This window comes from Eleutherodactylus coqui, chromosome 1 (genome assembly GCF_035609145.1).
Source record: "Eleutherodactylus coqui strain aEleCoq1 chromosome 1, aEleCoq1.hap1, whole genome shotgun sequence".
NCBI lineage: Eukaryota > Metazoa > Chordata > Amphibia > Anura > Eleutherodactylidae > Eleutherodactylus > Eleutherodactylus coqui.
Window position 1 is genome coordinate 431,709,512 of NC_089837.1, and position 16,488 is coordinate 431,725,999.

Sequence of the window (16,488 nt, forward strand, 5' to 3'; positions counted from 1 at the left end):
ACCCTAACAACAACAAAAAAGCTACAAAGTTGATTTTCTTGTTTTTCTTGTCCCAAAGATTGGTTCCCTACCTTTTGAGCCATGCTGAATGAGACTTTCCACACTTACAAGCTTCTTTATATTTGGGTATCTTGCACTCTAGTGCCGCTTAGTTGTAGTAAAAGTAAAAGAAAGTCCTCCAAAGCACAGCTATGGGGATCTGGAAAATAGCGTATCGTGTATGCCCAGCATCCTCAGCCATTCATTAGGGTGTAGAGGTGCTACATGCCAAATGTCATTCTATCCCTCAGCTCTAGGTAAGAGGTTTGGCATATACAGCTAGGGCAAGATCGCTGCAGATTCCGGGGGCCTATGTAACAGGCTCCATAGGGCTCATGCATTGAGCTGTAGTAACATTAAGGGGAGCCTGTTTCTCTGACGGGTTCATCTTACCAAGGTTTTTGCATCACTTTGAAGTTTTGTTAAACTGTAAAGCTACACGTCTAGTTATTGGATGTCCCCAGTAGGTAAGGAAGGTGCTCTTTATGGCTGACTTGGGTAACATCGTCATTTGTTTATTTTTCTTAACTATATTACAGTGAACTTTTGGAGAAATTGTGTCTGTCTCTATATGATGTGTTACGGCCGCTCATCATTCATGTTGTGCACTTGGAAACGCTCTCCGAACTTTGTGGTATATTAAAAATTGAGATGCTTGAAGATCATGTGCAAAATAACGGTAAGGCCTGCTTCTGTTTCTTATCCTTTATTAAAGGGGTTGTCCAGTTGTAAATTACTGTTGACTTCTCTTCAGGATAGATCAGCAATAGTAGATTGGCGGAGCGCTGTCACCCAGGACTGCCACTAGGGTGGTGTGCTTGTGCACTGACCTGAGTTCTGCAGGAATCTGCTCAGTTCTTACTGCCATAGTCAGGCTTGGTATTGCAGGCCAAGTTCTATTCATTTTAATGGAGGCTTGGCCTGCAATACAAGCCTGGCCACTGCAGTAAGAACAGAGCTACGGTATCCACTTTCTGCAGAAATCAGGAATCTTAATGACTGCCCCCCACCAATCTACTATTGATGATCTCCTGATAGGATTGCCAGTTGTAAACTACTGATGACTTATTTAATGTCAAGTTACAGTCTGTTGAAAGGAATTTTTGCAGTTTATATGTATATCACTTTATTGTTTTCATTTGCATAGTAATAGTGTATCCATACTGTTGCCTACTTCATTTCATGTTCACAGAATATCAGGAATAAATGCTCCCGTGGGCTAAAATATATAGTCACAGCTGCAAGGTTTTTAGAGATTCACAGAAAAGTGTACTGGGTCCTTTTAATTAAAATTTTAAATGTTATTAGTTTTTTTATTTTCTTTACTTTAACTTTATTATTAACTGCACCCTATAATGTCCCAAACTATAATATCTGATGAGCAAGCAGAGTAACTGCAACAAAAAGGGCGACCCCACACTGGAGTCTGACCTGCCTCTTCCAATCTTTCCCTAGTTAAAAATAAACAGAGTATAACAGAAGGGGGAGAATTAGATACTCGGGACAGGCCAAAAAAGATCTGATCCAAAAAAAAATGAAAAGTAGTATTAAATCCAAAAAATGTTAACAGAAAATACTATCACCAAAATAAAAAAAGTAGTATATTTAACTCATGGCATTGAACAATACACACGGGTATTTTTTTTTTTTTTTAAATATTCTTCTGTTCACTTGATACCCCCCTCTTGAGATCGCGCAGCTCATGAAAGAGTCCCGGGAGTGCACGGGACTCTGAAAAGAGTCAAATCTTCATGCTTTGAATCATCTTCAGAGAGGGACCTCTTTGGACTAAGGGAGCGTGTGACTATTAAAAAAAAATACATCACGTGGGTCCCTGTAACCTCACACTTATTAACCATATAATGTAAGGCAAAACGTTTTACAAAAATTATGTGGAGTGAGTTGAAAAAAAAGTGCCATTAGGCTTCATTTTTACATTGTTCATGGTACATTAAAATCAAATGTAAACTTTTATTCTGCATGTTAGCAATATTACGGCAATAGCAATTTTATTTCATTTTTTAAATTTTTTTGTTTTTGTATCTCGGCCAAAATACAAACTAATACCTTGTACATCGTATAGTTATTCCATCTGGCTAGGTGTGTAGGTATGCAGGAGAGTGTTTTATGTTCCTGTGCTGTCTGAGCTCCGTATACCATCTCAGTTTGGTTCTGTCAGTTCTGAGTTTGCCAGTCAGCGAGTAGTGAAGTCTGTCTCACCATTTCAGTGTTCTGTCTGAGGTCGTCGTTTGGCGAGTGTGATGTCTGAGTTCTGTCTGAGTTCTGTCTGAGTTCTGTCTGAGTTCTGTCTGAGTTCTGTCTGAGTTCTGTCTGAGTTCTGTCTGAGTTCTGTCCTTTGGAACAGTAGCCTTCACTTGGCCCCGGGCTGCCTTGCTAACCCATCGGCACGCTGTGATTGCTTTGCACAGCGGTTGCTAATGTGGTCGTTAGACTCGCATTCACTTTACCGCAACATCTAAATAATTAACTGTTGCAGTCGAAACTAACTCTAGTTGTGATAGTTGCCTGCTTTATCAGAAACTGCTTATAGCAGATGAGTATGGAGCAGACATACACCCTTTGCACGTGATGCGACAGGAAGTGGTTAAACGTATGTAGCCATTTCCTGCTCTAAATAAATGTTTTTAATTGCTCATAAGTTTACTTAAGGCCCATTAAGACACCATGATTATCGCTCAAAAGCCATGTTTTTAGCGATAACTGTTTTCTGCCGAATGATTGACTTTAGTTAGGCCTGAAATTCGTCATTCAGCAGAACAGCTGATAAGACGGACCGCACGCTGTGCTCTGCCCGGGGAGCAATGATTACAGCTGATTACATTGTCTCAGCTGTAATCAGCTCCACAGAACAAAGTATTCAGAGAACAGCGGGTAGTCCTCTGAATAAATTCAGCTCCAGGCTGCTCACATGCTGCTAATTGGTGCTGATAGGTATTAGTACCAATTAATGGATTATGCAAAATGATCACTCAAAAGCCATCTTTTGAGCGATCATTTTTGTCTAAATGCACCTTTAGGAACAAATGTAGTTTGCTCTTTTTAACGTTTGTTGCATTACCCTTTTACTGGAGTTGTTTTCCTCATGATGGTGCTTACGTTCTCCTCCTTGTGCTGTATTCAGTCTACCAGCTTGGTGCCTTTGATGCTGTGGTAAAGCAGATGCTAGAAGATGTACAAGAGCGTCTCGTCTACCGGACACACATATACATTCAGACTGATATCCTGGGCTATAAACCTGCTCCTGGGGATCTGGCATATCCTGACAAGCTGGAGATGATGGAGGTAGGTTATGTCTGTCACCTTATTCAATATGGCTAATAATACCTGCACAAAGGAACTCACAAAAATATCCTTAAAGTATTCTTCACTTTAAATTATACTTGAGGAGTCCTAAGCAAAAGAAGTATGTAAAAGGCTGAGAGATCCATTTCAGTTGTAGTTAAAGTGAATCTGTCATCAGGTTTACGCTGCCTCTTTTACTTAGGGTTAGTTCCACTAGGGGACTTGACATTTGCATTTGATTGCTTGTGTAATATACTGCAATTCATCTGTATTGCAGTATATAATTGTATTGTTGCCTATTAAGCCCTTAATGGGTATGAATACATGGCAGCCCTTTAGAGCATCCATTAGGCACCCGGCTGCCGTGGCAACCCATAATTACCCCATCCTTCTTGGGCTCCGTCTTTCGTGGCGTAGATAGAATGGTCAGCTTTGTCTGTGACATGTGAGTCGGTAAACATATGGGTTGAGGGTGGGTAATAGCTGTTCAATGCAGCTGTCACCCCCTGGGTATGGAGTGATCCTGGGTCCCGAGCATGCTCATACCCACCCCTCTTCCAATGATGTACACGTACATCATAGAGGCTTAAAGACTGTGGACACCTTTTGAGGGGGACAAATTTTTTTTAACTATGCATGTATTTTGGGCTGAAAAGCATTTTTGCAGTAGGCTTTAATTAAAAAGTTTGCACAGTTTGGCATCTGCAGCTTCTGCTCATTCAATCAACTGATAAAGTTCAGGGCTGAAAACTAGGCCTTTAGTCCATTTTCACTGACAGATCTCCTATTAAGACTGTAATAACACGGGGGCGAGCGTGATATTGGTGCGAGAAATATCGAGAAATACTGGTAAGATTGGATGTTTTTTTATTTAAATTTTTTCTTTTTTTTTTTTTAAATGCAAGAGCGATTTGCTAGAAAATTGCATTACTAAACATGCATTTTTTTGCACGTGTTCATACACTTGCAATAAGAAAAATTTGCATTGCATTCGCTTGAAGCTCGCATGTACATGTGATTGCAATGCCATTTTTTTTTCCTTTTTTCTTAATTTCTCCTCATTGGAAATGGTCGAGATTTCTGCAAACTGAAAGAAAAATAGAAAAAAGTCATCTATGTAACTACACCTATGGCAAATAATAAGTTGTATTTTTGTGTGAGTGTTGTGCGTCTCGCAGTGCATAAATCTTGGATGATTTTCTCACCCGTGTAAATATGGCCCAAGTCTGTCGCCCGTTTACTATATACAGTCATAAGTAAAAGTTGCAGAGACCAAATCGTGTAAAAGTTTTACTTAAAACCTATTACAAAAATGTCAGATAATAAGAAAAAAAAGCAGCCCATAATGCAGTAGAGCGTAAACCAGAGACAGCGTCGCGCACAGACGACACGCTGATGAGTCTGTCAGTAAACAGCAGTGACCTCTGTGATCAAGTCAGCAAAAAAGACATAAGAGTGGAGAATCCAGTGCGCTGATGATAGCAGACCCGGAGCTGAAGTTAAAACTTTAATGGCAACACGTTTCTACACTGAACCAACCTCTCCATCTGGCCCTTACTCCAACTGAGTGCTGCTTCACTGACTCTTAGGCTGGGTTCACACAGGGCGGATTTGCCCTGGTTTTGCCGCAGCAGATCCGCCCGCGGCAAAACCGCCCGCGGCCGCTAATCTCGGCATTAGCCAGCCATGTGGATGAGATTTCTCAGAAATCTCGTCCACATGGGACGGCTAATCCACTGCGGTAAATCCGCTTGAAACCGTGGCTGCGGCCGCGGTTTTTGCTGCGGCCAAACCGCGAGATTTCCGGCGGGAATCCGCCATGTGTGAACCCACCCTTAGGGCTAATGCCCATGCACGGATTTCAGCTGCGTTTCCTGTAGAGGAAATCCGCATCTATTAGGTTCTATTGAGCCTAATCGCTTTCCTGCTGCCAATGCTTACATGCAGAATTCTGCCGCAGATTTCCGCTGCGGGAAAAAAAACGTGGCATGTTCTATTTCATCGCAGATTTCGACAGCGGGAGGTCTCCATTAATAAGGTATTAATGGAGACTGCAGAATTCTGTGATAACTTGCGTTTTTTTTGTTTTTTTTTAAACGCAATACTCCTGCAGCGGAAATCTGCGGCAGAATTCCGCGACGCTCGTCGGCATGAGCCCTTACAGAAATGATTTTCAACCCAAAATATATCCAAAAAAAAAAAATCTTCCCAAACGTTTCAGGCTAGGGTATGATTGATCAAACAATCGCAAGTTCAAGCTCACTATGAAGACTAAAAATAAATAAACTAGGTTAAAACGTTTTCCTCCTGTAAAAAAGCATATTTAAAGGGGTTAAAGAGCCCTACTTTTAAGAAACCCTTTGACACCAAAGCAGCCTATCGATCACTAAGTTTGTGTTGGGCTAAATAATCAGAAAATGATTCCATATGACATAATTGTCAGTTGTGATAAACGTCTTCTAATTTTGCATCTTAAATACGCAGCAAATTGCACAGAGTCTGAAAGAGGAACAGATGAGGTTGCAGACTCCGGATGCTTCATTTTCTGATGTCCATCTAGAGGATCCAGAAGCCAATAATCTCATCAAAAGTGGTATGTTTTTTATTGGAATGAAGTGCAGAGTGTTTTAATAAACTCTTAAGTCTTACTTATTCAGTCAGTTATCAAAAGACCCCCCCGGTTATTTGGTCATTGATGAATTAGTCGCAAGTTATACATCTCATGGTGCTTAGGATAGCTGCTGGCTGTAAGGTCTCTGCCCCTCCTTTCTGCTTCTGGCCAGTGCTGAGAGGGTTGGCCAGGTCTCTGCCTCTCAGCTCACCTGTGTGGTTTAATTAGGCATTACTCCCCTATTTAAGGTGAGCTGATGCACTTCCTTTTTACCTTTTGAATTGTTTGTCACTCCCTGACAATCAGCCTCACTGGTCATTCTGTCTGTCAGCTCTGCCTGCCCACTCTCTGGGTTCTGTCTTGCAGTCTGACTTCTGTCATGTTTGGGTCCTGTCTGCCTCTCTGTCCTGGGTCTATTTCTGACCTCCTGTTCTGTGTGAGGCTTCCTGCAAATCTGAATCTGTTCTTACGTTTTTCAGCCAGTTTCATGTCCGTTTGTCTCTGCTCTGTGTGCCAGCCCCGTCTGGTTCCGTGTATTACCCCTTTAAGGATAGTCATGCCCGAGGTTTCAACGCAGGGCCGCCTTTATCGAGGCACTTGCTCTGCTTATACATAGTCCTGCCATCTTCCTTGCAGCCAAGGATCAGTCTCCCTTCCTGTGTTCTAACTTCTGTCTATACCCTCCCATATCTGCCTGTACTCCTGTATCTGGGTTGGTTCTGTATTCCTGTCTATAGTCCACCTATCTGAAGAGTCATCTACCAATTACTCCGGGACTGTCTTCAGCCCTGGTCGGTTGGCCCAGTAGATTCACTAAATCTGTAAATAAAAAACACATGTAACAATGGCTAACTCCTCTGATATGTCAAACTCTCCAAATCTGCAAAAAATATAAGCGCACAGCTGTAATAATTGCATTTTTTTTGTTGTTCGCATGGTTTTCTTTGGAGACCTTTCAGCTACCGACCGTACATGAGAAAAAAGTAAATTGATTCATTTTGTTCTTAAAGGGGGTTTTCCGGTTTTTAAGGCTAATTTTCGGAAATTCCAGCTATGAAAGGTGTTTGCGCCATGTTAAGGCACTGCTGGTTATGGGTATAAATCGTGCAGCCATTACCACCATATCCTGCCCTCTGATTCCGAGGTTTGCCTGCATCATTTTCCAAGATGGCCACTACATCTTTGCCAACATGCAGCTTGAAATTACATTACACGCAATTCCATACTTTGTACCTCCTTCCTGCGTGTGTCCCTGCCAAGCGCTGCCTTCTATTGGTCAGCAGTCCAAAGCTGAAAACTGCAGAAAATAAAATAAACCTCCCTGGTTGTAGCTACTAAGAAAGCCTGACATGTAGCATCGGAATGCCTATAGGTTATATCAAGGGCAACCTATGAAGAAACGCCTCTGAAGTGCCTGGTGACGGTAATGGTTTTACATTTTTATTTTTTTCAGTACATTTTTTAAATTGAAAATTGTGATTGATAAACATGGATACAAAAGCAAATTTATGCAAATATCAAATTTTGGCTACATTGGAACTAACTGCGTAGAACAAAGTGCAGTATAAAGCAAAAATAATTCAAAAATAGGTGTAAGAGATCATAATCAGAAAAGGAAGGAGAGAAAGATTCAATAAGAGTAGAGTTTGGAGAGAAAAGTAACCGAAGGGATCTCAACTTCATATATGTGGAAAGCATTGAGAAACGAGCAAATGTGGGTAAATTTTAAAAAGGTCCTTGAATGGGATTCCAAATTCTACCTCTGGGAATAATTAAACTTTCCATTAATCAAGCGATCTGAAATGGAAGAGAGATGCCTTTTTCTTTACCTAACTCCCCACATGTAGGTCAGGAATGAAGTACTCAAGAGTTTCAGCTGTTTTTTCGATATTGTGAGTGTTGTCTTGGCATCCATACAATCCTGAAATTTATGTTTCCAACACAGGAGGGGAAATCCATGCAAGATTAGAAGGGGGTTGTAAGTTTGTATGTAAAACACTCAACTTATGGGCTAATAAAAGTGATTTATTTTTTATTTTTTTTGATTGATCTATTTAACTGAAGCTCTATGAAGGGCTAACTAGAACTTGAGGAGCTTGACCACCCGTTTAATTGGTTGCTAACAATGCAGTGATAATAGGATATTTGAAACCCCTAATCCTGCCTGTCTACGGTGAAGGTAAATGATAGATGAGGCAACCTTGAGTCTTTTGCTGTTTCAGATAAAAATGTATTAGCTTTTGAAACTTTTTTTTAATAAGGAATATTGTGTGAATAGTAGTGGAAAAGTTTGGGAAAGATTAGCATCTTCTAAAGCACACTACAACCAACCCAGGAGAGCTTGTGTTTGGGGTGAAGGTGAAGTTCCATGTGATCAGAAGACGAGAGGCATGACGTTAGTGGGAATGTTATTGGTTTGATGGAAGCAAAGTTTAATCCCCATATATGGCACCGTGTTTCCAGTGAAAAGAAAATTCAAGCTGGATAGAATCTCTTAAGGCTTCTGAGATGTTAATGCCGAGGATTTGAGAACTATTAGTATTAAGTTTATAGTAAGAAACGTGACTAAAATGAGAAAGGGAATTGTATGCTGCTCTTAAAGAGCGAAGTGGATCTGAGAGTGTCAGTAGCACATCATCAGCGAACGGAGCAATTTTATGTTGTCTGAAGCCTGACGAGATACCTTTTAACGTTGATATTTCATCTGATCATTTCTGCGAGAGGCTCTATAACCGGGGAAAATAATAAGGGCGACGAAGGGCAATTTTGACGATTACCATTAGTTATTCAGAAAGGTTTGGAGAGGACACTATCCACAAGCAGCTTAGGAGAGGGGGGACAGTAGAAAGCTTGGATAGTTAAAAGTGTTGCAAAAGTGAAGTCCCAGTGGAGCCTGTTAACCCATTTAGGACCAAGCACTGTAAATTTACGGCACTTGGTCCTGGGCTTTAAACCTAGCTGATTGTAGAAATACGCAGGGGGGTTAAAGCTCCTGCTTCTGCCATAAATCAGTAGAAGTAGATAAATCTTTGAAGTTGTATAATTTGGAGTAAAAGTTGCAAAGCTTATCGTTGATATTCTGGGGATGGGTGATCTTATTACCAGATCCATCAGGTTTAGTTAGAAATGGAATTTTTGCCTTAGGTTGTTTACATTTGAGTTGGCCATTACTTGACTACAGACTACTATGAAATGTCACGTTATGTGTCCTACTGCGGTCCTCAAAATCCGCTAATTTGCTTTTATCAGATTAACATCTTCAGATAGTTTTGGGCATCCATTACATTATTGTGGTGTTAACTCAATTCACCCATTTTATTTTCAGTGTGGCTCACTCTGTATGTCGTTTTTATAGAAGAATTGAAAGTGATGGATAATTTATGCTGATCATTCTGGATAGACCCTTTCATTGCCAGAATCATTTCTTTTATAAAGACTTCTGAAGCTGGCTGATTAGAAGAGGGTCAGAAGAGTCAAATGTAGGTTGAGCAAGAGGAGAGCCTTCCAATCTGTGCTTGTTTTTTAGGGCCATCTGTAGGTGAGGTGGTAGCTACACGTCTCGTGTGCTTGTGCGCTGTTTTTCTTCTCTGAGTAGGACTGCAGGGGGAAGTGTAAGCCCTGGCGTACTCCCCAAGTCTGGTGAAGCTACAGCGCTGCATTTCAAAGTAGGCTTAGAAGTGGTGCTAGAAGTGCTCAGAGGTGAAGTGTGGAGAGTCAACCGGGTGAGGAGGAGTTGCAGGCCTTCACCCCTGAATCACAACAGGTTCAACAAGTGACGAAGAATTCCGTCAGGCACTTGGGTTGTGCCATGGAATTCCTGCGGTGGGTCATTGCAAGGTTCCCAGGGCAGGAACGAAGGTTTGGGTGGGGTAAGCTATATTGTTGCGGCCAGGCCACGCCACAAGGGAAAACTATAGACGAGGAAACGCTTCCTACTAATTTCAATATCTTCCTAAGGAGGCTGACTAACTTCTTCACAAAGGCCATTTATCATTCTCCGCTACCCATCCTATGGTTTATCACGTTTTGATGTGGGGTTTCCATGGTGATGACATTTAGAAATGTTTCCTCAGAGTTGCTGGAGTGTAAATTGCTCTTCGTGTCATCAAGAAATGAATTGTGAAACTAGCGTGCGAATACATAGGTGGCGGCCACGGCGTACATGGGGCTGCCCACAGACTAGAATCACTGGTGTGTACAACTGTTGTTACTGCAGAGAAATGGATCTGATGGGTTTTAACGCCACAGGATATAAGTTTAGGTCCTGGCTGCAGGGGGGACTTATGTCATGTGGATGGTGCAGGACCAGGAGCGGAACCCCTGCTATCCCGCAGTGGGAGCTGTCTGTTACCGATAGCCGGCCTCCCGCTGCAACAGCTGGGTACATGGGGGCAGTGATCCCTGCTGTTAACCCTCTACATACCCTGATCTATGTAGATTACCTCATGTAAAGGGTTCATAGAAGGAGCATGTCATTGTGACGGGCCGATGGGTTGCCATGGCAACAGGACGCCAGATGCTTACGTTCGGGCTTGCTATTGTAAGCAAGCAATAAAGCATTGCAGTACAGAAGTCCTGTAATGCATTATCATTGCAGCTATTGTTCAAGTTCTCTACAGGGACGTAATAAGATGTAAAAAATGTATAGTATTTTACGCATTTTCCCTTATTTGTAAAAATTCCACATATATGGTACCATTGTATCCCTAACAACCAGTACAATACATTGAACACACTATTTATTCCACATGGCAAAAACCATAATTTTTTATTTTTTTTAAAATAAAAATAAATGGAGGCAAAATGCTTATTTTTGGTAATGTAACCGTACTGACCTGCAGAAAAATTGTATTGTGTCATTCATGCTGTATGATTAAGGGCTTATTCAGACGTACGTATATCGGCTGGGTTGTCACGCCCGGCCTGATATACGCTGTCCCTCTCTGCAGGGTGAGGAGGCGAGCCTGGACAGGAGCTAGTGCACTGAGCTCCCACTCTCTCTCCGCCCTCGCCACTGCTTGTTATGGGAGGGGCGGAAATAAGTCCTGCTCCCTCCCATTGCCAACAGTGGCGAGGGGGCAGGAGCTCAGCGCACTGCTCCCGGCCAGGCTCGTCTCCTCCCCTTGCAGAGAGGGACAGCGTATATCGGCCGGGCGTGAAAGCCTGGCTGATGTACGCACGTCTGAATAAGCCCTAATGCTGTAACACAAAACAAAAAAAACCACAGAACTGAATTGTTTTTCTTTCCCTGCTCTCAAAAAAAAAGGAAAAGTTTTGCAATACATCGTATGCACCCAAACATAGTAGCAATAAGAACTACAGTTCGTTGTGCAAAAAAACCCCTCCCAGGCCCATGTTGAAAGGAAAATAAAACAAATTGACCTTTGAAAGAGTGGATGGAAATCCCCTAAAATAGGCCATGTCCCTAGGGGGTAAAAGTTTGACTTTTTTTTTTTTTGTGGGTTGGGGAGGGTTTGCAGAGGTTATGCTCCTGTTAATGAGCATGCACAGGTGTTGGTTCAAAAACCTAATATTCATGAGGCCACCTGAAATGCCAGGTGGATGGGCGTTGTGTGACACCACCATTAGTGAACAATTACCCTTGGTCCAAGTATAGAAGGATTTATGGCTCTGCCATTAATATGAACTTGCAGTAGCTTATTATTAAATCCCATGCGCTGCACATATGAAATACAGAAGAGTTTGAGGCAATGAAACCATGAGTGCAATAACCGTCAGCTTACTTGAATGATAGACCGGTACAGAAGGAGAGATGGCGCTGTAACTTGTAAGGGCCCTTTTACACTGATTGTCATTCAGATTCCCGTGATCCAGGGAAAATCTGAACGATAAACAGTGGAAATGCTGGGGCACAATCTGAACGATGAATTGATGATTCATTAGATTTTTTTGCCTGTACGATCCAAACTGCAAACGATTATCAGCCCATTTAAACAGGCAGTCATTCATCTATGAGCGACTGCCTGTTTACTGTGAATGGTGGCGGGTGGATGGAACGGTCCCTGCCTCCATGTTTTGAGCGATGATCGCTTCTGTATCAGAGCACAGTTACGATCATCGTTGTTTCAGCTGTAATCCCACTCCCTGAACGGCTGGGTATGAAGAACAGAGCTGTCCAGCTGTGTTCTCCATACCCCGCTCGGAGCAGCTGAATGCAGAAGACAAGCGGCCCCGATTGTCTTCTGCATCCCCCGCTCGGAGCGCAAGGTGATCGCTAAACGTTTGCGTGATCCCCTTGCGCTGTAAAGAACACAACAATTATCGTTCAAAAATCGCTCAAAAGATTTTTTATTTTTTTTTGAGCATTAATCATTGTGTTTAAGCTTCCGCTTTCATTGTAATCTGTGATAATCAGACAACTGCTGAAAAGTTTTCTCTACAGAACAAGAAGTATCATACTACTACTAGGTGTAGTCCATAGTGGGAAAATGGCAGTTTAGGATTTTTTAAAATGTTAGATTGTGACATCCGAAATGTAAAAAAAATCATAAAAATTCTTGGGATATGTTTAATATAACTTGATTTATGCAATAGGTCATTTCTAGGCACTAAAGTCTGAGCCTCAGTAGATCTGTCATTGAAGCTGGACTGGCGTGAGGGCTTGGTTGTTAGCCCCGATCTCTCCTCTCCTCTCCTTCACTTTATCAGCTTATGACCGCAACAAGGGTATAAACCTTTTATTGTGATCCTAAATTACCTGTTAAAAACCTGCAGGAGAGTAGAGATAGGGTCTGGAAACTGAGCAGTCCGCCCGGCTGTCCTGGCAACCATTCGCCCCCCACGATTGCATCTAGAGGGGCACCTCTCGGACTGAAAGCTTCAGCATTGACCGCACATATAAATGTCAAATGGCCACGATTACAGTTGGCTTCAGTCATAGTAGTTTGCAGCGAGTGTCCGTGGTTTCAAACAGCCGGTACTTGTTCGATATGCTGTAGGTTCGCCTCCAGAGCCTGTTTCATACCCACCCTGCATGTACATTATAGAGGGGGATGGGGGTTAATAAAGTTGAGAGTATTTGATCTTTACAGTAACGTTTGAGCCTTTTTTTTTTTTCCCCCTTGTAGGCTCATCAGAATCTTTAAGTTTTAGAGCACAGAACACCATTTCACCTGCTGATCTGCACGGCATGTGGTACCCAACAGTAAGAAGAACCCTGGTGTGTCTCTCCAAGCTGTACAGGTGCATTGATGTAAGTTCGACACTAAATTGTCTGAATGGCACTACATACAAGAAGCTCTATAAGTTTGGGCTTCGGGCTGAAGAAATGCAAGGGCATTTGTAATGGCAGAAACCCAAGAGCATCAGTAGGTTTATGTTCACAGTCGTGGTTTCTGTTTATCTAGCCGTTCCGTTGTAGGAGCAGCTAAACGGACAAAAACTTCTCAGTTTGTGGCCATAGATATGCATTGGCACTGAAGGCCTTCTGTTTCTATGCGTTTTTCAATTTTCCGTCACCATTCCATTCTTAAAACTGAAGCTAAAGTACTGACGGAGCTTTTACTTCTAGTTCAAAAATGTTTGTTTGTTTTTGTTTTTTTTACATTGCCGTGATCGGACAATGTAAGCAAATGGAAGTTATCAGTTTGCCTACATTTTTTCATTTAATTTTTTTCTTTTTGCTTACTTGCTGTTACGACGGAATACCTAGAATGAAACAAAAAACCGCCAGTGTGCTCACATCCTATTGGTATTCGAGGAAGCCAAGAGCACTAGTATCCAATGGTAGCACAAAAGCAGAAGGGTACTACGATCACTGGAAGCAAAGTGCTAGTGCATCTCTAACACTGGTGCTCTTAGGCTTCTCTGCCACCCATTATGAGTGCCACATGGCACTACCGGCTTTCCCCTAAAATAAGACCCCGTCTTATATTAATTTTTGACCCAAACTAGCCACATGGTCTTATTTTCAGGGGATGTCTTATACTTATCGAGCAGGCACCATCCAGGTCCCTCACGCTCCTCTCCAGCACTCTTGCTTCAGTTCTCAGCAGCCGACACAACATAGCTTCCTGGTAATGTAGTTCAAAAACCCCACCTCCAGGAAGAGATGGCGCAGATTGACTGAGCCGCGGCCCTCGAGAACCAATCACTGCAGCGCTCGATGAACCAATAACAGACATCACATTGAATGGCTGTGATTGGTTCATCAAGCGCAGCAATTGATTGGCTCAGCCACGCTTCTTGAGAACCAATTGGAGCCATCGCTTGCTGGAGACAGGGGGTTTGCGCACTCTGTTACTAAGAAGCGATGTTCTGTCAGCTGCTGAGCACTGAAGCAATAGTGCTGAAGACCAGTGGGAGGAACCTGGATGACGCCTGTTAGGTAAGTATTGTGTGTTTTTGTTTTGTGTGTTCGTTTTTTGTATAGCTAGGACTTATTTTCAGGGTAGGTCCTACTTTTGGGGAAACGTGGTAGTACCAAGTAGGCGCCGAGAAGCACAAGGAATCTTGGGACTAACGCCAGCAAAGAAGCACTAAGGCACTCACAACTTGACCAATAAACCGGGCAGGATGTGCTGTAATATAAATGACAGTTCCTCTTATTCTAGCCATGGCGGTTGACACATTTTCAACCCTTAAATTTCCATTTCCAGTGTTGAATTTTCTCTTGACTGAATTACATTTTCTCTTCTCTCTAGAGGGCAGTGTTTCAAGGTCTGTCTCAAGAGGCTCTGTCAGCGTGTATTCAATCCTTGTTGGGCGCTTCAGATGCCATTCTGAAAAACAAGGTCAGATACATAACTGTAATGTGTGCGCTCAGTTCTTGTTAAATATCAGCCAGCACTTTGTGGAGCTCTAGGAGATCACATGGCAGAGTGCTTATGATAATGGGCCATAGTTGTAGGTGCTCTGGATTCCTCACGGGTTTTAGTCTTGGAGTATAATAGCTGTATGGGTTTAATTTGTACCAACTTCCCCTCCGTCACATACCACTAGAGACATTAAAACTGCTAATGACTCGCATTCACATTCATTGCTGATCCTGTATTCCCTATTGTGAGCTATTTCTGTTTCTACTTGGAGGCATGTGGGTCACTCGCTTCACAAATCTATTTTGTCTGAAAGACCTCTTAAAGTTAAAACTTGAGCAAACGTTTTAGGAATGCAGAATTGAAATATTAGTTTATTTTACAATGTTGCTTTTTCATTATCGTGTATTTCTCATGCTTTTACTTGTGGTTTGTCTAATGGATTTTGCTAAAGTGTCCAAAAGCAGCTTTGTTTTGCAAAAAGACTTTACTTTTTTGTGTGATATAAAAAAACAAAAAATTTGACCGTTTTCAGAAATGTATTGAGTTTAGGAAAAATGCATAGAATGGGCATGATGGAGTTCTGCAGGAAAGCCAGTTACTTCTAAGCTTTATTATTGTCCACAAACTAAAATGTGGATGTTTTAATTTAACTGCATACAGGTTGAGGTGATACAAGGTTAGACAGTGGTTCTTGTCTATCGTGAAGAACTAGAGTTCATACTGGAGGGTAAATGGAAACTAAAAGTATAGAGTTGGGTGGGGGTGGGGGGTGGAAACTTTAAAGGGAACCTATTACCACGTAGGAGTACCATAAACTTAAAGGGGTTGTCCCGCGATAGCAAGTGGGTCTATACACTTCTGTATGGCCATATTAATGCACTTTGTAATATACATCGTGCATTAAATATGAGCCATACAGAAGGTATACACTTACCTGCTCCGTTGCTGGCGTCCTCGTCTCCTTGGTGCTGTCTAACGCTGTCTTCTCCTTCCATTAGAGGCGCTTGCGCTGTGCGGTCTTCTGCTGTGTTCAATGGAGCCGGTCGGGCGTGCTTGCGCCGCCGAGGTCTTCTGCGCATGCGCAGACAAGCTCTCCGGCGCGAGCACGCCGGAGCGGCTCCATTGAACACAGCAGAAGACCGCACAGCGCAAGCGCGTCTAAATGGAAGGAGAAGACAGCGTTAGACGGCACCATGGAGACGGGGACGCCAGCAACGGAGCAGGTAAGTGTATACCTTCTGTATGGCTCATATTTAATGCACAATGTATATTACAAAGTGCATTAATATGGCCATACAGAAGTGTATAACCCCACCTGCTGCCTCGAGACAACCCCTTTAAGGTCCATTTACATCAGATAGAAGTCCCGGCAAACGATGCCTGACACTCGTCCCTGTGTCTTTGCGCTCCTGGGCTCCTGCACGGGAGCTAGCAGAGCTGTCTTGCTCATGGAGCGGCCAGCAGGGGGGCGAGGCAGTGCAGGAGATTTCTCTCCTCTCACTCCCCTGCCCATCTCCATTGAGATAACCCGGCGGCTGTTCACTACTAAATGGCGGCTGTTTAAACAGAACGATGAGCTTCATCGCTGATCTCTTATGCTGCATAAACGATGAGCTCATCGTTCAGTTTAAACAGCGGCCGTTCAGTACTTACAACTGTATTGGTGCACTCCCGTAGAAAACACTGTGTATGAGTGTGCACAGAAGGCTTATCTCTGCAGGCGCATCCCTATTGCTCTCTACAGGAGTTCTATAGACT

At 42.7% G+C, this 16,488-nt stretch overlaps 1 protein-coding gene across 3 annotated transcripts in view; it reads left to right on the plus strand.

Moving 5' to 3' along the window:
• COG3 (component of oligomeric golgi complex 3) overlaps positions 1-16,488 on the plus strand; it is a 70,908-nt gene that overhangs the window by 22,928 nt on the left and 31,492 nt on the right. For 2 of the 3 annotated variants that reach the window (XM_066581973.1, XM_066581990.1), the window contains exons 12-16: positions 579-718; positions 3,182-3,342; positions 5,827-5,935; positions 13,042-13,166; positions 14,617-14,706. In XM_066581973.1, coding sequence (XP_066438070.1) covers positions 579-718; positions 3,182-3,342; positions 5,827-5,935; positions 13,042-13,166; positions 14,617-14,706 — 625 coding nt within the window. The remainder of the gene's footprint in view (positions 1-578; positions 719-3,181; positions 3,343-5,826; positions 5,936-13,041; positions 13,167-14,616; positions 14,707-16,488) is intronic. The other variant, XM_066581982.1, reaches the window with a different exon arrangement.